We start from the raw sequence: 22,211 nt of genomic DNA, 5'->3' as shown, positions 1-22,211 counted from the left end.
GAAGAAAAGAAGAGGAAAACTAGCTAATTCAAATCTTTTGGAAAAAAAATAATTTATGGATTATCATTCTTAATGTTTTTGTGATTATGATTAATTTTAGAATTTTGATGACATGTTTTAAATAGGTTAAAATCCAATTTGCATTTTGTTAGAATATATAATAAATTGGACCAAGCTATATTTCTAACAAAGACAAATCATTATTTCTTCTAGATTTTCCAGAACAAAAATTTTAAAAGTGATTCAAAAGACTTTTAAATAAGATTTAAATTTGATTCTAAAGATTTTCTAGGTTTGCCAGAATTATTTTTTTAAATTTTAATCATAAAAAGTATGAAGAAATATTTTAGAAATATCCTTCGTCGAAAAAACAGAAGCTAAAATGAAAAATTAAATTAAAATGTATTTATTATTCTTTACAATAAATAAAAAGACATTTACTAGAACATATGTGTTTTAAAAATCTTACAATCATTTTTAAGGTTGTATTTTTTCTCTAAAATTATCTTTCTGAAAGTTATAAGAAGCAAAGTAAAAAAATAAATGCATTTAAACAAGTGAAGACCAAGTCTTTAAAATATTTTCTTGGATTTTCAAATTCTATTTGAGTTTTGTCTCTCTTAGATTTAAAAATGTCGAGCAAAGCGAGACCAGCTTGCTAGTAAATAAATACAATTTAAAAAATAGAGGCAGCTCACTGGTAAGTGCTGCTATTTGAGCTATTTTTTAGAACAGGCCAGCGGGCGACTCATCTGGTCCTTACGGCATAGCTCGGCTGGTAGAGTGGCCGTGCCAGCAGCTTGAGGGTTACAGGTTCGATTCCCGCTTCCGCCATCCTAGTCACTGCCGTTGTGTCCTTCGGCAAGACACTTTACCCACCTGCTCCCAGTGTCACCCACACTGGTTTAAATGTAACTTAGATATTGGGTTTCACTATGTAAAGCGCTTTGAGTCACTAGAGAAAAGCGCTATACAAATATAATTCACTTCACAATTCACTTCTTTACGGGCAACCTGGTGCCCGCGGGCACCGCGTTGGACACCCCTGCTTTAGATGGAGCTGCACTAAAAGGAATGTCAACAAAACAGTCAGATAGGTCAGTCAAACTTTATTAATAGATTACAAACCTTCTGACAACTCTGTTCACTCCCAAAATGAATAAACTGCTCTTTTATTATTTTCCCAGATTCAATAAACAGGTAAAAAACAGTCTGATACTGTTATGATAAATCAAAGGTTAGTGCAATCACAATATAGTAACACTGGAAATAGTGCAAAGCAATAATATATCAATAACTCAACCTTGCTCAAAGGATAATGTCACACAACACACAAAATAAACTAGTAAAGCTCACTTTATAAAGTTATTCCTCATCCACCAATCCCTCAAATTCTTCTTCTTCAGTGTTTAAATCAAACAGTTGGGCGAATACGACATCCAACATGCCCGGCTCCGTCTTGTCCAAGTCCTCATTAAAGGAGTCAGTGTCGCTGCTGTTAATGTTCAATTCTCTCACTGCTGCTCTATTCCCGTCTTCTACTGTGTGTCTGATCGCCTTGACTTTAAACTCTGCGTCGTAAACCTGTCTCTTAATAGGAGACATTTTGGGCTCTTTACATAAACACACAGAAACTGCACGCCTCCTGCAGTCATATATCCCAGCATGCACAGCGCGCTTCTTCTTCTACGAGGGAAAAGGAAGTTGGCGACTGCTTACCGTCGAAGAAGAAGTGCGCGGTTCTTCAAGAGGTAGTCACCTGAAATGCTTTTCACTTCACAGGTGTCATAGTTTCGATGCCTTCAGTTACAAGCTACAATGAAAATAGAAAACACATTTAAATCGGGTGTTGGCCTGCACTGTGTATTTAATGACAACTTTGTGTTACCGTTGTGTTAAAGCCTGCTTTTGCTTGTTCTTTTATGCATTTTTACAGTTGTTTTTAAATCGTGTCACAGCCCATTTAAAATGATTTTAAAAAGCTGTGTGCTGCAAATGGCTCCCAGACCTCACTCTAGACAGCATTAGACTGACTACTGTATTTGTCGGATTATAAATCGCTCCGGAGTACACGTCGCACCTGCCGAAAATGCATAATAAAGAAGGAAAAAAACATATGTAAGTCGCACTGGAGTATAAGTCGCCTTTTTGGGGGAAATTTATTTCACAAAATCCAACACCAAGAATAGACATTTGAAAGGCAATTAAAAATAAATAAAGAATAGTGAAGAACAGGCTGAATAAGTGTAAGTTATATGAGGCATAAATAAGCAACTGCTATGTTAACCTAACATATTATGGTAAGAATCATTCAAATAACTATAACATATAGAACATGCTATACCTTTACCAAACTATCTCTCACTCCTAATCCATAAATCCCATGAAATCTTCTTCCTCGATGTCTTTTCTAACAACTCTGCCAACTCCAAAGGTATGCATCGCTTTCTCTTGTCCTTTTCTGCTGCATATTTCACTACATCCAGCTTGTCATCTGCAGTACAGGATTTCCTTTTCAACGCCATTTTTCTTCAGCCCTTCTCACTTTTTATAAGTTACCACCAACCATGAAATGATCCATTTTAATAGCTACGGTAGTAGCAAATAGCATATAGCAGTTAGCATTCCATGACCCACAATGCACTTCTGCCATGACCCTCCCCCGCACAATTCTTATTGGTTGACGTGTGTGTGACCATTGCTGACATTTTCTTCGTCTCTTTCGCGAATTAGATAAATAATATTATTTTATATTTTACGGTAATGTGTTAATAATTTCACACATAAGTGGCTCCGGAGTATATGTCGCACAAAAAACTGCGACTTACAGTCCGAAAAATACAGTACATTGACTACATATAATAGTCTTTTTCTACAAACCCCGTTTCCATATGAGTTGGGAAATTGTGTTAGATGTAAATATAAACAGAATACAATGATTTGCAAATCCTTTTCAAGCCATATTCAGTTGAATATGCTACAAAGACAACATATTTGATGTTCAAACTCATAAACTTTATTTTTTTTGGCAAATAATAATTAACTTAGAATTTCATGGCTGCAACACGTGCCAAAGTAGTTGGGAAAGGGCATGTTCACCACTGTGTTACATCACCTTTTCTTTTAACAACACTCAATAAACGTTTGGAAACTGAGGAAACTAATTGTTGAAGCTTTGAAAGTAGAATTCTTTCCCATTTTTGTTTTATGTAGAGCTTCAGTCCTTCAACAGTCCGGGGTCTCCGCTGTCGTATTTTACGCTTCATAATGCACCACACATTTTCCATGGGAGACAGGTCTGGAATGCAGGCAGGCAAGAAAAGAACCCGCACTTTTTTTTTTACGAAACCATGCTGTTGTAACACTTGTCTTGCTGAAATAAGCAGGGGCGTCCATGATAACGTTGCTTGGATGACAGCATATGTTGTTCCAAAACCTGTATGGACCATTCAGCATTAATGGTGCCTTCACAGATGTGTAAGTTACCCATGTCTTGGGCACTAATACACCCCCATACCATCACACATGCTGGCTTTTACACTTTGAACCTGTAACAATCCGAATGGTTATTTTCCTCTTTGTTCGAGAGGACACCACGTCCTGTGTTTCCAAATATAATTTGAAATGTGGACTCGTCAGACTACAGAATTTCTTTCCACTTTGCATCAGTCCATCTTAGATGATCTCGGGCCCAGCCAAGCCGGTGCCGTTTCACGGTATTGTTGATAAATGGGTTCGGCTTTGCATAGTAGTTTTAACTTGCACTTACAGATGTAGCGACCAACTTTAATTACTGACAGTGGTTTTTCCTGAAGTGTTCCTGAGCCCATGTGGTGATATCCTTTACACACTGATGTTGTTATTTGATGCAGTACCGCCTGAGGGATCAAAAGTCCGTAATATCGCTTACGCACAGTGATTTCTCCGGATTCTCTGACATTTTTGATGATTTTACGGACCGTAGATGGTAAAATCCCTAAATTCCTTGCAATGGCTCGTTGAGAAATGTTGTTCTAAAACTGTTTGACAATTTGCTTACAAATTGGTGACCCTCACCCCATCCTTGTTTGTGAATTACTTAGCATTTCATGGAAGCTGCTTTTATAGCCAATCATGGCACCCACCTGTTCCCAATTAGCCTGCACACCTGTGGGATGTTCCATATAAGTGTTTGATGAGCATTCCTCAACTTTATCAGTATTTATTGCCACCTTTCCCAACTTTTTTGTCACGTGTTGCTGGCATCAAATTCTAAAGTTAATGATTATTTGCAAAAAAATCAAATATTTGAACATCAAATATGTTGTCTTTGTAGCATATTCAACTGAATATGGCTTGAAAAGGATTTGCTAATCATTGTATTCTGTTTATATTTACATCGAACACAATTTCCCAACTCATATGGAAACAGGGTTTGTATATTAACGTTACAGTTTGTCATTTTGTGTTTCATAGCCAAAATGTTCCTTTGCAGGTGGACTGCTGGGAGCTTTGTTCAATGTCCTCAACTACTGGCTCACCATCTTCAGGATCAGGTACGGAGGAGACAAATGTCAGCAAGCACAAAACACATGTTTGGATCATTTTTCCCTGGTCGAGAGCAAAAAGGTCAAAGTTGTTTAGTGTTTGTCAGCAGAAGTATACCAGGGTAGTGTGTATCCATACAGAGTGGGGGTTTGGACTTGAAGTGGTTCTCATTTTCCAGTTGACAAATATCCCAAGCTACAGCAATACCTGTAGTCTCCATAATGGGCAATAAAATCTTCTGCTATGCACTGTGATTGCAATCATAGTTGGCATAATATTACACTGCTAATTTAGCAAGGTATTTAAACGTTTGGGAGCATTAACCTTATTTTTTAATGATCATTTGCTCACAAGTGTAAATGAGGGTAGTAACCGTTGCTTTAAAGGCTGCTTGACAAGGACAACATTAATGAGTGCTCATGATAGTAAAAAGACCCATATTTAAGCTTCACATTCTTACTTAATCTTGATTAAATGGTCGGAGTCTACAAGCCTACATAGCAAAGCACGTGAACAATTTCCTGAATGGGCATCCACACAACACGGGATGCTTCTCAAATGCCTCAACTGGCTTCCTGTTCCACTCAGGATTGAATACAAAGTCTCCCTACTAACATGGTATTGCCCCCCTCTACCTCAAACAACTGCTCACCCCCAAATACTCCGCTCCGGACAGACTAACCTCCTCCAACCTCCGAGGACAAAACTACGAGCAATGGGAGACCGGGCTTTCTTCTTCGCCACTCCCAGTCTCTGGAACACTCTCCCTGACCACCTAAAGGGCACCACAGACTGTGGATGCTTTTAAAATAGGCTTAAAAACTAGGGATGCACCGATTAATCGGTAACCGAATATATTCGGCCGAATATGGCAAAAAAAGCCACATTCGGCCTTCGGTGGAATGAGTTAAAAACAAGGCTGAATAGTGGCGTGTGACGCAATTTTTTGACGCGGTGACGCAATCAACCAACGTGCAGTGACGTTGGCATATGTTGTGTACCTGTATAAGTGTATGAGGTTACAAGCACACACTTATTGAGATTTAGTGGGGCCTCTGTTTACATTATTAGCCTGTTGTGTAGGCTACCTGTATAAGTGTATGAGGTTACAAGCACACACTTAATTGAGATTTACTTGAGCCTTCTGTTTACATTATTAGCATATCTACTGTGGCTAAGCAGACTTTTGCCAAAAGGACAATTCATTTGTTGTGGGTTTATCCACTTTAATGCACTTTATTTTTTTTTGGAATGCATGTTTTGTTTGAAGGCCTAATATAAATGAAAAACTGTGCTTTTTTTGAAAAGCAAAGACTACTGAAATATTAAAAAAATGTTAATATTCAATAAAAAAATACTTTATTTGAAAAACATGTCTAAATATTTATTCTAGGCTATTTATGCAATATTAAAAAAAATGTGAAAAACTGCATTCATTATTCGGTATTCGGCCTTCGGCCAAGCGTTTAAATTTTATTCGGCTTCGGCTACAAATTTTCATTTCGGTGCATCCCTATAAACACTTATTTTTAAAAATGCCTTTTTTTTTCAATCCATCCATCCATCCATCCATTTTCTACCGCTTATTCCCTTTCGGGGTTGCGGGGGGCGCTGGCGCCTATCTCAGCTACAATCGGGCGGAAGGCGGGGTACACCCTGAACAAGTCGCTACCTCATCGCAGGGCCAACACAGATAGACAGACAACACTCACACTCACGTTCACACACTAGGGACCATTTGGTGTTGCCAATCAACCTATCCCCAGGTGCATGTCTTTGGAGGTGGGAGGGGCCTATCCCCAGGTGCATGTCTTTGGAGGTGGGAGGGGCCTATCCCCAGGTACATGTCTTTGGAGGTGGGAGGGGCCTATCCCCAGGTGCATGTCTTTGGAGGTGGGAGGGGCCCATCCCCAGGTGCATGTCTTTGGAGGTGGGAGGGGCCTATCCCCAGGTGCATGTCTTTGGAGGTGGGAGGGGCCTATCCCCAGGTGCATGTCTTTGGAGGTGGGAGGGGCCTATCCCCAGGTGCATGTCTTTGGAGGTGGGAGGAAGCCGGAGTACCCGGAGGGAACCCACGCATTCACGGGGAAAACATGCAAACTCCACACAGAAAGATCCCGAGCCTGGGTTTGAACCCAGGACTGCAGGACCTTCGTATTGTGAGGCAGACGCACTAACCCCTCTGCCACCGTGAAGCCCATTTTTACAATTTAAAAAAAAATCCCTCTTTTCCCGGAATTCCCATTGAAATGAATGGCAAATGTTTCAAAATTCCACAACTCTTTCAAATGTTTCAACTTCAAAATATTCAGCCTTTTCAGGAATTGTGTGCTCTCCGACAAGTTAGGAAAAATTTCCAGAATTTTCCTTTTTATTTTATTTTATTTTTATTACCTTTTTTTTGTAATACACTGTAGCACTTTGTGGTTGTTTCCTCAATGTAAAGTGCTTTTTGAAAATAAAGCATTTTATCATTATTGCTGTGATGTGAAAACATCCTGCTGTGTGTGCATCAGGTACGTCCATCGACCTTGTCTGCAAGTGATGGAGGCCATGTTGGTGGCTGCTGTGACTGCGACGGTGTCCTTCACCATGATTTACTTCTCCGATGACTGTCAGCCTCTTGGGCCAGAGCACACGGAGGAGTACCCTCTGCAGGTACCAACACACATTCAGTTCGGACTAGGGTTGTACGGTATTGGTATAGTACCGCCATACTAATGAATCATATTTGTTACTATCCATCCATCCATTTTCTACCGCTTATTCCCTTCCGGGGTCGCGGGGGGTGCTGGCGCCTATCTCAGCTACAATCGGGCGGAAGGCAGGGTACACCCTGGACAAGTCGCCACCTCATCACAGGGCCAACACAGATAGACAGACAACATTCACATTCACACACTAGGGACCATTTAGTGTTGCCAATCAACCTATCCCCAGGTGCATGTCTTTGGAGGTGGGAGGGGCCTATCCCCAGGTGCATGTCTTTGGAGGTGGGAGGGGCCTATCCCCAGGTGCATGTCTTTGGAGGTGGGAGGGGCCTATCCCCAGGTGCATGTCTTTGGAGGTGGGAGGAAGCCGGAGTACCCGGAGGGAACCCACGCATTCACGGGGAGAACATGCAAACTCCACACAGGAAGATATACCGCCTCTAAATAGTACCCCCACCTGTCGAGTCATGCAGAACGCCCCCGGGAAGAGGGGCTAGCGGCTAATGTCTGTCCGTAGTGAAGTGAAGTGAATTATATAAGGACGGCGTGGCGCAGTGGGAGAGTGGCCGTGCGCAACCCGAGGGGCCCTGGTTCAAGCCCCACCTAGTACCAACCTCGTCACGTCTGTTGTGTCCTGAGCAAGACACTTGCTCCTGATGGGTGCTGGTTGGCGCCTTGCATGGCAGCTCCCTCCATCAGTGTGTGAATGTGTGTGTGAATGGGTAAAATGTGGAAGTAGTGTCAAAGCGCTTTGAGTACCTTGAAGGTAAAAAAGCGCTATACAAGTACAACCCATTTATATTTATATAGCGCTTTTCTCTAGTGACTCAAAGCGCTTTACATAATAATAATAATAATAATGGATTAGATTTATATCGCGCTTTTCTATTGTTAGATACTCAAAGCGCTCACAGAGAAGTGGGAACCCATCATTCATTCACACCTGGTGGTGGTAAGCTACATTTGTAGCCACAGCTGCCCTGGGGTAGACTGACGGAAGCGTGGCTGCCAGTTTGCGCCTACGGCCCCTCCGACCACCACCAATCATTCATTCATCATTCATTCACCGGTGTGAGCGGCACCGGGGGCAAGGGTGAGGTGTCCAGCCCAAGGACACAACGGCAGCGACTTGGATGTCAATAGGTGGGAAGCCATGCCAGGTTTCTGGCACGGCCGCTCTACCCACTACACCATGCCGCTCCTACATAGTGAAACCCAATATCTAAGTTCCATTTAAAGCAGTGTGGGTGGCACTGGGAGCAGGTGGGTAAAGTGTCTTGCCCAAGGACACAACGGCAGTGACTAGGATGGCGGAAGCGGGAATCGAACCTGCACCCCTCAAGTTGCTGGCACGGACACTCTACCAACCGAGCTATACCGCCCCACAGTGTTGTAATTACTACAACATCACTATGATAGATTTGAAATATTGGTGTGGGCACAACACTAGTTCAGACAATGACTGACTCCAAGTTGCAGTTCTCATATTTACTACATTTTCCTGGCTGGGACCCTTTTGGAAGCAAACAAACACATCAGAGTGTGTATTCCTCATTTGAGTGGTTGCACTTTGTGTCAGACAAAATGTTGCGTTTAAACTGAGCAATGAGGAGCTGAAGGCCAATTCCTGCGGTCACATGACACTGCATCTTTGTTAGCTTTTAAAAGGGCACATAGAGAAATGTATCTTCCTCTTTTAGCCTGGTCACATTTCCTGTGTGTGCCTGCAGTTGTTCTGTGCAGATGGGGAGTATAACTCCATGGCAACAGCCTTCTTCAACACTCCGGAGAGAAGTGTCCGCAGCCTCTTCCACAACCAGCCAGGTATGTCGGCGTGCAAGGCAGACTGCATGAATATCAGCGTCATTTCACTCTTTGTTGTATATTTCTATATGTGATCAATCATAGTCAAAATTGCTGTTTGTCTTTGAAAGGATCCTACAACCCTCTGACACTGGGCGTGTTCACGCTGACATATTTCTTCCTGGCCTGTTGGACATACGGCCTGGCTGTGTCTGCTGGAGTCTTCATCCCATCTCTGCTCATAGGAGCAGCCTGGGGACGACTTTGTGGAATTCTCCTGGCCACCATTTCCGCCACTGGATCGGTAAGTCTCCAGCTCCCGTCGTACAAGGTTGTCTTTTAAAGGCCTACTGAAATGAGATGTTCTTATTTAAACGGGGATAGCAGGTCCATTCTATGTGTCATACTTCATCATTTTGCGATATTGCCATATTTCTGCTGAAAGGATTTAGTAGAGAACATCCACGATAAAGTTTGCAACTTTTGGTCGTTAATAAAAAAGCCTTGCCTGTACCGGAAGTAGCAGACGATGTGCGCGTGATGTCACGGGTCGTGGAGCTCCTCACATCTGAACATTGTTTACAGTCATGGCCACCAGCAGCCAGAGCGATTTGGACCGAGAAAGCGACGAATTCCCCATTAATTTGAGCGAGGATGAAAGATTCGTGGATGAGGAAAGCGAGAGTGAAGGAATAGAAAAAAAAAGAAAATTAAAAAAAAGGTCTTGAGGGCAGTGGGAGCGATTCAGATAGGGAAGATGCTGTGAGAGGTGCCGTGCCAGCCGTGAGGGTGGCAGGCCCACTCGGCCAGGCCCAACCGCAACAAGGGATAGCGCCATACCGCTTTTAACCTGACGGTAACGGTCGAGGACGCTACTGATATTAATGCTGCAGTAGCACATGACATATATCGCCTTCAGAATGCAAAATGGTAAAATGTTTTTTATTAATACACATAATTGTACTTTGTGTGTGTGGTCCAATCCAACCGTGTTCGCTTGACATCTTTGTTCCATAGTAAAGCTTGACTGTCATCTTTCGGGAATGTAAACAATAAAACACTGGCTGTGTTTGTGTTGCTAAAGCCGGCCGCAATACACCGCTTCCCACCTACAGCTTTCTTCTTTGAAGTCTCCATTATTCATTGAACAAATTGCAAAAAAATTAACCACCACAGAAGTCCAGAATACTGTGGAATTTTGCGATCAAAACAGACGATTGTTAGCTGGCCCACGATGCTGGAACAAAATGTTCTCTACAATCCGTGACATCACGCGCACACGTCATCATACCGAGATGTTTCAGCAGGATATTTCAGCGCGAAATTTAAAATTGCAATTTAGTAAACTAAAGCGGCCGTATTGGCATGTGTTGCAATGTTAATATTTCATCATTGATATATAAACTATCAGACTGTGTGGTCGCTAGTAGTGGCTTTCAGTAGGACTTTAACTTGTGTTTTAAAGTAGGAATTAGGGCTGTTAAAAATTCTGCTTTAATCATATACATATGCAAATTATACACACATTTTATTTACACCTTACCGTCTTTTATATTTATCGCTGATGGTTTCCTGTAAGGTTGCTTAACGGTCAATGCATAAATCGGTGCAAAGATGAGTGAGGAAACTCTGACTAGTGTGCTCGCTGGCAAATTTCCCTTCAAAATAAACCCTGACTGGGCTTTACTATACCATACCAACTTTATTTATAAAGTCCTTTAAAAAAACAACTAACTAATTAGTTACTATGATCATCTCATGAGTTACTATGGTCATCTAGTTAGTTACTATGGTCATGTAAGTCACAGGAGGTCAGAGGAGGCACCAAACAGTGTGGGTGGGGAGTGTTTCCACAGAGTGTGAAATGTGGGTGTCAGGGACAGACGTGGAAGGAGATTTTTACAACGAAGTTGTAAAGCTTAGTGATATTTTAAATGTATCAGATTGTCTGTGTTTTTTTTTATCCTTCACATTTATATTTGGCTGTTTGTTGCATTGTTGATTATAAAATATGTGGATGGACAGGGCCTGTGACGTTCATATAATGTCAATATTCAGTGTTTTATCCTTCATAGTTAATATTGTAACATTTTTTATTTTCATGTACATTCTGTGTATCTCATTCAGTAAAAAAATTTACAATTCCATTAATTTTTTAAAGCAGCCTGTCTTAACGTGCAACCCTCAACTTGCAACTTGAGGGTTGCAAGTTCGACCCCGCTTCCGCCATCCTAGTCACTGCCGTTGTGTCCTTGGGCAAGACACTTTACCCCCCTGCTCCCAGTGCCACCCACACTGGTTTAAATGGAACTTAGATATTGGGTTTCATTATGTAAAGCGCTTTGAGTCACTAGAGAAAAGCGCTATATAAATATAATTCACTTCACTTCACATTGTCAGGTTTTGTATTAATGTTCCCAACAATAGATATAACGGCCCGCAGACACATTTTTTTTCTCTAAATGTGTTGCCCCAAGTCAAAATAATTGCCCAGGTCTGCCTCAAGTCATCCAGCACCTTTTTAAAGTTGTAAAACAACGTTGCTAAACAGACAATACGTCTAATATTTTTATTTATGACCGTGCAAAATGTTGACACACGTAGGACGTAAGATTCTTGTTTCTTTGCAGCCTAAAGAAACCAAGCAAACAATAATGAATCGAGCAAAAAGGCGTAGTATATTTGCTGTGCATTTTTTCAAAAATTCTTTGTCAATTATGCAAATTAGGTGATGAGATTTTGACCTCCCCAAAAACAACAACTCCTACACAAATATACCTATGGGAAATAGTATATTATATACATATATATATATAAATATATATTATTATTGTTCTGTTTGTTTAGATCTGGGCTGATCCTGGTAAATATGCCTTGATTGGAGCTGCTGCTCAGTTAGGTACGTCAATTGGAAATATAAGCTGCACTCCTAATGCCTTCATGTGTGGTGGTGGCACAAGTAAGAGGATGTGTTGTGGTGTCGACAGGGGGCATTGTGAGGATGACCCTCAGTCTGACCGTCATCCTGGTGGAGGCTACAGGAAACGTCACATACGGTCTTCCCATCATGCTTGTCTTGATGACAGCAAAGATTGTCGGGGACTACTTTGTGGAGGTGAGTAAAGCAGCAGCTGGTTTTCCTGTCAGAATGATACGCCTTCTTTCTTCAGGGCCTGTACGACATCCACATCAAGCTGCAGAGCATCCCCTTCCTGCACTGGGAGGCTCCTGCCACCTCACACTGGCTGACAGCCAGGTAAGCAGGCCGCAGTCCATTTCCCTTTTCCTTCATCCTCACGCTCCTCTTCGTCCCTGCCATCTAGAGAAGTGATGAGTTCCCCCGTCACCTGTCTGAACAAAGTAGAGAAGGTGGGAACTATTGTTGACACCCTGAGCAACACATCCACCAATCACAACGGCTTCCCTGTGGTGGTGCAAGGAGCCCCCAGTGAAGAGGTATTGTACCGCACAACATTGGGTTTCGTAGAGTTGATTCACTTAAGCCGTGTCCACACCAACACGGTACTTAATAAAGGCATTCTTATCTCTGCGTTTAGACCTCCAAATCCAAAACTCTCCACTTAGCGTATGCATGTACACGACACAAACGCAGATGTCTTTTCCAAGCTCAACACTTTAAACACGCGAAGAGATGACTTACTGTACGTCTGAACCTAAACATGCTGCTATTTTCACTCAATCAATCAATGTATACTTATACATGTCTCAAAGGGCTGCACAAGCCACAACCACATCCTCAGCTCAGATCCCACATCAGGGCAAAGAAAAACTCAACCTAATGGGACAATGAGAAACCTTGGAGGGGACCGCAGTTGTAGGGCAACCGATGCAATGATGTCGAGTGGGTCTAGCAAAATATTGTGAGAGTCCAGTCCATAGTGGATCTAACATAATAGTGAGAGTCCAGTCTATAGTGGATCGAACATAATAGTGAGAGTCCAGTCCATAGTGGATCTAACATAATAGTGAGAGTCCAGTCCATAGTGGATCTAACATAATATTGTGAGAGTCCAGTCGATAGTGGATCTAACATAATAGTGAGAGTCCAGTCCATAGTGGATCTAACATAATAGTGAGAGTCCAGTCCATAGTGGATCTAACATAATAGTGTGAGAGTCCAGTCCATAGTGGATCTAACATAATAGTGTGAGAGTCCAGTCCATAGTGGATCCAACGTAATAGTGAGAGTCCAGTCCATAGTGGATCTAACATAATAGTGAGTGTCCAGTCCATAGTGGATCTAACATAATATTGTGAGAGTCCAGTCCATAGTGGATCCAACGTAATAGTGAGAGTCCAGTCCATAGTGGATCCAACGTAATAGTGAGAGTCCAGTCCATAGTGGATCTAACATAATAGTGAGAGTCCAGTCCATAGTGGATCTAACATAATAGTGTGAGAGTCCAGTCCATAGTGGATCTAACATAATAGTGAGAGTCCAGTCCATAGTGGATCTAACATAATATTGTGAGAGTCCAGTCCATAGTGGATCCAACGTAATAGTGAGAGTCCAGTCCATAGTGGATCCAACGTAATAGTGAGAGTCCAGTCCATAGTGGGTCTAACATAATAGTGAGAGTCCAGTCCATAGTGGATCTAACATAATAATGAGAGTCCAGTCCATAGTGGATTTAACATAATAGTGAGAGTCCAGTCCATAGTGGGTCTAACATAATAGTGAGAGTCCAGTCCATAGTGGATCCAACATAATAGTGAGAGTCCAGTCCATAGTGGATCTAACATAATAGTGAGAGTCCAGTCCATAGTGGATCTAACATAATAGTGAGAGTCCAGTCCATAGTGGATCCAACATAATAGTGAGAGAGTCCAGTCCATAGTGGATCTAACATAATAGTAAGAGTCCAGTCCATAGTGGATCTAACATAATAGTGAGAGTCTAGTCCATAGTGGATCTAACATAATAGAGAGTCCAGTCCATAGTGGATCTAACATAATAGTGAGAGTCCAGTCCATAGTGGATCTAACATAATAGTGAGAGTCTAGTCCATAGTGGATCTAACATAATAGTGAGTGTCCAGTCCATAGGGTGGTCTAACATAATAGTGAGAGTCCAGTCCATAGTGGATCTAACATGATAGTGAAAGTCCAGTCCATAGTGGATCCAACATAATAGTGAGAGAGTCCAGTCCATAGTGGATCTAACATAATAGTGAGAGTCCAGTCCATAGTGGATCTAACATAATAGTGAGAGTCCAGTCCATAGTGGATCTAACATAATAGTGAGAGTCCAGTCCATAGTGGATCTAACATAATAGTGAGAGTCCAGTCCATAGTGGATCTAACATAATAGTGAGAGTCCAGTCCATAGTGGATCTAACATAATAGTGAGAGTCCAGTCCATAGTGGATCTAACATAATAGTGAGAGTCCAGTCCATAGTGGATCTAACATAATAGTGAGAGTCCAGTCCATAGTTGGGCCAGCAGGAGAACATCCAGAAATGTGAAGAGATGAGTGGAACAGACACCTGGAAGGTGCTGACTGCTGATCCTCTCCATGGTTCTGCTTTTCAGCCAGCCAAGCTCTGCGGCCTCATTCTACGCTCCCAGCTCATCGTTCTCCTCAAGCACAAGGTCGGTGACAGCTCACGGGCTGCCGGGCCCCAATTTAAGAGCGGCATGAAAGTGTGTAATCCACTGGCTGTGTGCTGGCAGGTGTTTGTGGAGCTGGCGCGCTCTCGCCTGAGCCAGAGGAAACTCCAGCTGAAGGACTTCAGGGACGCCTACCCCCGCTTCCCCCCCATTCAGAGCATCCACGTGTCGCAGGATGAGCGGGAGTGTATGATGGATCTCTCCGAGTTTATGACCGCCACGCCCTACACCGTCCCGCAGGTATGGCATGTCTGCCACTCTTCACTTTAATGCAGGACTTGGGATATTTTTATTTATTTATTTTCCCGCCAGGATACATCCCTTCCTCGTGTGTTTAAGCTCGTCAGAGCGCTTGGCCTCAGGCACCTGGTGGTGGTGGACGACGAGAACCGGGTAAGGGTGCATTACTGTCTCTTTGGGGAGGGCGTGGCGCAGTCAGGAGGGTTCCTGGCTCAATCCCCACCTTCTACCAACCCTGTCAGGTCCGTTGTGTCCTTGAGCAAGACACTTCCCCCCTGCTCCTGATGGCCTGTGGTTAGTGGTCAGGGCCTCGCATGGCAGCTCCCGCCATCAGTGTGTGAATGTGGAAGTAGTGTCAAAGCGCTTTGAGTACTTTGAAGGTGGAGAAGCTCGATACAAGTACAAGCCATTTATCTTTTACATGCACGGTCTCCGAGGCAGGAAGTATCCAGTAACAAACGTGTCCGCACCATTGTCAACGTAGAACAAAAGTATGGCAATATTTACACGTCGACAAACAATAAGCGTTGTTTCATACCGTACGTTTTGGAATGATGGCGATAAGACGTAACTTTGCAGTCAAGTCATTCACAAAAGGTAAACACAGCGAGCTAGCAGCTACGCAACAGCTAAGCACACAATAGCCCTCGAGCGAGACATACGTAGTAATAATTGAATAATATTGCGGTGTTACTTGTTTATATTAACAGAGTTATCAAATAATTATAGTGGCATATTTCAAACTCTGTTTCCATATGAGTTGGGAAATTGTGTTAGATGTAAATATAAACAGAATACAATGATTTGCAAATCTTTTTCAAGCCATATTCAGTTGAATATGCTACAAAGACAACATATTTCATGTTCAAACTCATAAACATTTTGTTTTTGCAAATAACTTTAGAATTTGATGCCAGCAACACGTGACAAAGAAGTTGAGAAAGGTGGCAATAAATACTGATAAAATTGAGAAATGCTCATCAAACACTTATTTGGAACATCCCACAGGTGTGCAGGCTAATTGGGAACAGGTGGGTGCCATGATTGGGTATAAAAACAGTTTCCCAGTCTTTCACAAGAAAGGATGGGGCGAGGTACACCCCTTTGTCCACAACTGCGTGAGCAAATAGTCAAACAGTTTAAGAACAACCTTTCTCAAAGTGCAATTGCAAGAAATTTAGGGATTTCAACATCTACGCTCCATAATATCATCAAAAGGTTCAGAGAATCTGGAGAAATCACTCCACGTAAGCGGCATGGCCGGAAACCAACATTGAATGACCGTGACCTTTGATCCCTCAGACGGCACTGTATCAAAAACCGACATCAATCTCTAAAGGATATCACCACATGGGCTCAGGAACACTTCAGAAAACCACTGTCACTAAATACAGTTGGTCGCTACATCTGTAAGTGCAAGTTAAAGCTCTACCCTGCAAAACGAAAGCCATTTATCAACAACATCCAGAAACGCTGCCAGCTTCTCTGGGCCCGAGATCATCTAAGATGGACTGATGCAAAGTGGAAAAGTGTTCTGTGGTCTGACGAGTCCACATTTCAAATTCCATCCATCCATCCATTTTCTACCGCTTATTCCCTTTCGGGGTCGCGGGGGGCGCTGGCGCCTATCTCAGCTACAATCGGGCGGAAGGCAGGGTACACCCTGGACAAGTCGCCACCTCATCGCAGGGCCAACACAGATAGACAGACAACATTCACACTCACATTCACACAGTAGGGCCAATTTAGTGTTGCCAATCAACCTATCCCCAGGTGCATGTCTTTGGAAGTGGGAGGAAGCCGGAGTACCCGGAGGGAACCCACGCATTCACGGGGAGAACATGCAAACTCCACACAGAAAGATCCCGAGCCTGGATTTGAACCCAGGACTGCAGGACCTTCGTATTGTGAGGCAGACGCACTAACCCCTCTGCCACCGTGAAGCCCCACATTTCAAATTGTTTTTGGAAATATCGACATCGTGTCATCCGGACCAAAGGGGAAGCAAACCATCCAGACTGTTATCGACGCAAAATTCAAAAGCCAGCATGTGTGATGGTATGGGGGTGCATTAGTGCCCAAGGCATGGGTAACTTACACATCTGTGAAGGCACCATTAATGCTGAAAGGTACATACAGGTTTTGGAACAACATATGCTATCATCTAAGCGCCATCTTTTTCATGGACGCCCCTGCTTATTTCAGCAAGACAATGCCAAGCCTCATTCAGCACGTGTTACAACAGCGTGGCTTCGTTATAAAACAGTGCGGGTACTTTCCTGGCCCGCCTGCAGTCCAGACCTGTCTCCTATCGAAAATGTGTGGCACATTATGAAGCGTAAAATACGACAGTTGAAGGACTGAAGCTCTACATAAAACAAGAATGGGAAAGAATTCCACTTTCAAAGCTTCAACTATTAGTTTCCTCAGTTCCCAAACGTTTATTGAGTGTTGTTAAAAGAAAAGGTGATGTAACACAGTGGTGAACATGCCCTTTCCCAACTACTTTGGCACATGTTACAGCCATGAAATTCTAAGTTAATTATTATTTTCCCAAAAAAAAAAAAATGTTTATGAGTTTGAACATCTTTGTAGCATATTCAACTGAATATGGCTTGAAAAGGATTTGCAAATCATTGTATTCTGTTTATATTTACATCTAACACAATTTCCCAACTCATATGTAAACGGGGTTTGTATTTATACGGCGTGGCGCAGTTGGAAGAGTGGCCGTGCCAACAACCTGAGGGTTCCCAATTCGATCCCCACCTTTTACCAACCTCGTCACGTCCATTTTGTGCTCGGGCAAGACACTTCACCCTTGCTCCTGATTGGTAGTGGTTAGGGCCTTGCATGGCAGCTCCCGCCATCAGTGTGTGAATGTGTGTGTGAATGTGTGTGTGAATGTGGAAATAGTGTCAAAGTGCTTTGAGTACCTTGAAGGTAGAAAATCAGTATACAATTATGACCCATCAACAAGTATAACCCATTTTTGTTCTTATAAAGTATTCCAGCACAACTTCATGATGTTAGAAAGTGTTCTGGCAAAGTGTAGTTTTGGTCATGAAATACATTTTCAAATTCAGTACTTAGGAGCTTTATTGTCTCTGACAGAGCTCTTAACTCCAAACACTTGTATCTCCAATAGCAAATGGATCGAAATCAATTACATTATCCTGAATTGGCCACATGGAGAGGAGCCAGATGAGGTGGTTCAGGCATCTGGTCAGAATGCCACCCGAACGCCTCCCTAGGGAGGTGTTTAGGGCACGTCCGACCGGTAGGAGGCCACGGGGAAGACCCAGGACACGTTGGGAAGACTATGTCTCCCGGCTGGCCTGGGAACGCTAAGGGAGGAGCTGGACCAAGTGGCTGGGGAGAGGGAAGTCTGGGCTTCTCTGCTTAGGCTGCTGCCCCCGCGACCCAACCTCAAATAAGCGGAAGAAGATGGATGGATGAATGAGAGGACAGCTTCCTGCACACTGAGCCTTCTTTAGTTGCAGCAGTTTCTCTGGTGAAGCTGGGAGGTTCTGCACCACCTCATTGACCTGAGCTATGACCTCATTCCGGACTGGGCTGTCCTGGTCTGTTGTTGTCTCTTGGTCTAGTCTAGAGCACCTGCTGTCATCACATGTTTCCCCGGCACGAGCACCACCGTGTACAAGAAACACTCCAGGTGGAACACGGTCCGGTGCCCTTGAGCTCAGGAGGCGATCAGTGGTTTTTGGTCAGTGTGGATTTGAACGTGTAGGCCCGGAAGGTAAGTCACATGCTCATGTGACAACCTCCTTCCCGATGTCAGCATATCTACGATCTGTATCAGACTTGCTACAAGAGATAAAGGCAACTGGATTCCTGTCGCCAGAGGGTTGAAGCTGTGACAAGACTCCTCCTAATCCACAAGAAGCCATTTTGGTTGCTTTTCCGGACAGAATCTGGCTGGTACAGTCGACCAACTGACTTCCATCTTTACTCTCTCAAAGCAGACTTAAGACGTAAAAGTAAACACTTTTCAAAGTGTCCATGAGTCCATGTGGTGATATCCATTACCCACTCATGTCGCTTTATGATGCAGTACCACCTGAGGGATCGAAGGTCCGTAATATCATGGCTTACATGCAGGGATTTCTTTTGATGATATTACGGACCGTAGATGGTAAAATCCCTACCGGGAGAACGAGGCTATCAGGTTCAAACACCGATGACATTTATTAAACAGACAAGAAGCAAGGAATTAAACAAAGACAGGATTCAGTTTAGCTCCATGAGAAGAGCGCGTACCCCTGTACCCTTGTACTGTGACGAAAGGATTGTACGCCTCCTCTTTTATTTGGACTTCTCTGATTACATGGCAACATCTATTTTAAGGGGAAATGGGGTTGTAAACAGCCGTTGCCCTTGGTCACAAAACAGTTCAAAGAAAAGATGCCTGGAGCTTGCGTCAGGTCCTGCTTCCTCTCCGCTTTGTAGATCTCGGGTCAAGACAAGATCTTCCTGTGGATTACAATAGATCAAAGAAACCGACACCTTCATGTCGTTTCCCTTCGTACAAAGTGGAGTTCTACAAGCCTTTTGCTTAGTAAGATCAAAGACAGCTTTTGTCCGTGCGCCGGGAACTCATTTGAAGAGAAGGTTTTGTCATAACTTTTATACAATTATTCTGACATTGGCGCTGAAAGACAAAATGTGTGTCCGGTTTCTGATGTTAATGTTAATGTTACCACGATGTGCCACTAGTAGTTTTGTTACGCTCTAACGCAAAGGTAGGGAACCTATGGTTCTAGAGCCAGATGTGGCTCTTTTGATGACTGCATCTGGCTCTCAGATACATTTTAGCTGACTTTGCTTAACACGATAATTATGAATAATTTTGCTGGTAATCACAGTGTTAAAAGTAACGTTCAGAATATAAAACATTCTCGTGCATTTTAATCCATCCATCCGTTTTCTACCGCACCTGTTCAAGAAGTTACGTTAATGGTAAGAAGTTATTTATTTATTATTGGTTAGTGTGGGGCTTGTCCTCCTGGGGGTTCTTCAGACCACCAAGCACCGACATGAGAGCCTGTTTCAGGGTTACAATATTGTTTTATTTTTCAATAAGTCTCTCAGTTGCTTTCCAGCAATTGTCTTTTTCTCTTTCGTTCTCGCTCTGGCTCCAGCCCCAACCCCGTCTCTCTTCCTGGCTGCTGCTTATAACAGAGCGACAGGTGATTAGATAACAAAGCCCGAGTGGGCCGACTATGCACCTGTCGCTGATTTCGAGGCCGGTCCTGGCAACACCCTGCTTCGCTGCAGGCCCGCAGGCCACACCCCCTCCACAGTTAGCTTCAGAATAACAATGTTATTACAGAGAATAACAGACTTATTATACTCTAGAAATTTTGGTTTTACTTAAAAATGCATGTGATTAGTTGTGTTCAGTGTAAAAAAAAATATATATTTTTAATGGCTCTCACGGAAATACATTTTAAAATATTTGGCTTCTTGGCTCTCTCAGCCAAAAAGGTTCCCGACCCCTGCTCTAATGTTAAGGACTTCTCACTAATACTTGATTAATAGTCAGGTCAAGAAATGTCAATTTGTCGGCGCTTTTTGGGCGTTTATTTATCAGCTTTTATGGTCAGAATAGACACGATGACGTCATTGTAAGTGGACTTTTATTTACTAGTTACACTGCATTAAAAAGACGTGTTGTTGTCTCTCATAAGGATTGTGATTGACAGGCAAAAAAAAAAAAAAAGTGGAAGTTCCCCTTTATTAGTCCCATTTATTATAGACCTCGCTTTTTATACGTCACTGGTTCCCTCCGGGTACTCCGGCTTCCTCCCACCTCCAAAGACATTAACCTGGGGATAGGCCCCTCCCACCTCCAACGACATTAACCTGGGGATAGGCCCCTCCCACCTCCAAAGACATTAACCTGGGGATAGGCCCCTCCCACCTCCAAAGACATTAACCAGCACCTTCCACCATCCCGGGAGGGACAAGCAGTAGAAAATGGATGGATGTTCACATTCAATGGGCCGATTGTTGTTCTGATATCTTGTTGTTCCGTCATCTGCAAGGTGGTCGGATTGGTGACCAGGAAAGATTTGGCCAGATATCACCTGGGAAAACACGGACTGGAGGAACTTCAGCTGGCCCAGACATAGTGCATACACACACACACACACACACAAACACACACACACACACACACACACACACACTTCAAAAACAGTGCCATAAAGCATTCCGGTTCTCCGGCTTCTATCACAAGTGCCTAAGGTGTGGGTTCACAGAAGATCACCATGACAACCAAACCCATCACCAAAGAGCCTCAGCGGGACGTCTAGCCTGCAGCCTGAGTGAAGACTGATGACTCCATCCGATGCACACCTGTGTTGTTTGCTCAGGTGGTCCCAACATTTTCAGGAAGACCTCGCTCTTCTCTCCAAGTTGATCTGTAGCGGCCATGCAGAGGTTTGTGTGCACTTTGTTCATTTGAACTTTCCCCAGTCGGACGGTACTGAAAAGTCTTCTTTTGTCCCCGCATGAACTGACCAGTTATTTTCGTCCTTCCCTTCTGTCCACCCACTGTTATTTTGCACTGAAAGAATGCTGTTATTTATTCCTGTTGTCCAATACTTGTTTTAACCGAATGTTCCCAGGAGAGAGGATTTGGGTTTATACCTTGTAACTTAAAGCTGTTTGTCAGGTGTGTTTTTAAAGAAAGGTAGAAGATTAAACATGTATTCGTATTTCCCATAATTCTTCCTGAAAAACAACTTTAATGGTGAATATGTGTTGACTTTTATTATGTTTTATCACCAAGAGATGTTTGCACTGTGACTACTACTGAAGAGAATCCATACGTCGCACAGTAAAGGTATGAAGGTGTTCTATTTTTATTCTGTTAAGTAAACCCTGCAGTTGGTCATTGATCAGTGTTACCTTATTTGTTTTTACACATCTGTTGATAAATAAAGCCCATTACTTTGTTTTGTAATCACTGGATTAGTGAAATAAAAGAAGATATATTGTAAGTGATTGGTCTGTGTTGGCGGTTCAGAATCGGAGGCGAACAAACGGAGTGAATCCATCCTTAGCAGTTGAGGCTGCTGTGGGTGCAGTAAAAGCAGGGCTTTTCTTTCAGGGCATTTAAACCCGAGTATTGCTGCAGACTCTCCCTTTATGGCCACATTGCACTTTAATTGCTGCTGCCAGACAGCACACGTGACTGCAGGAGACACCACAGGTGTGCTCTTCACTCTGGTTATTGATGCAGGTGAAGCATGCCAGCAGGGTGCCACTCA

The 22,211-nt window shown here is 43.1% G+C and overlaps 1 protein-coding gene across 2 annotated transcripts in view; it reads left to right on the top strand.

Annotated features, from left to right (window-relative positions):
- The window catches only part of clcn7 (chloride channel 7), a 45,455-nt gene extending 23,514 nt beyond the window's left edge, over positions 1-21,941 (top strand). For both annotated transcript variants that reach the window (XM_061905156.1, XM_061905155.1), the window contains 12 exons: positions 4,475-4,535; positions 7,044-7,185; positions 8,969-9,062; positions 9,173-9,345; positions 11,889-11,940; positions 12,029-12,156; positions 12,212-12,297; positions 12,365-12,497; positions 14,596-14,655; positions 14,737-14,913; positions 14,986-15,066; positions 20,982-21,941. In XM_061905156.1, the coding sequence (XP_061761140.1) occupies positions 4,475-4,535; positions 7,044-7,185; positions 8,969-9,062; positions 9,173-9,345; positions 11,889-11,940; positions 12,029-12,156; positions 12,212-12,297; positions 12,365-12,497; positions 14,596-14,655; positions 14,737-14,913; positions 14,986-15,066; positions 20,982-21,068 (1,274 nt within the window). In that variant the 3' untranslated portion in view covers positions 21,069-21,941. The remainder of the gene's footprint in view (positions 1-4,474; positions 4,536-7,043; positions 7,186-8,968; positions 9,063-9,172; positions 9,346-11,888; positions 11,941-12,028; positions 12,157-12,211; positions 12,298-12,364; positions 12,498-14,595; positions 14,656-14,736; positions 14,914-14,985; positions 15,067-20,981) is intronic.
- Positions 21,942-22,211: the final 270 nt, after the last annotated feature.

Source organism: Nerophis ophidion, linkage group LG07 (assembly GCF_033978795.1).
Source record: "Nerophis ophidion isolate RoL-2023_Sa linkage group LG07, RoL_Noph_v1.0, whole genome shotgun sequence".
In the NCBI taxonomy this organism is placed as follows: domain Eukaryota; kingdom Metazoa; phylum Chordata; class Actinopteri; order Syngnathiformes; family Syngnathidae; genus Nerophis; species Nerophis ophidion.
This window is presented reverse-complemented; position numbering and strand designations above follow the sequence as displayed.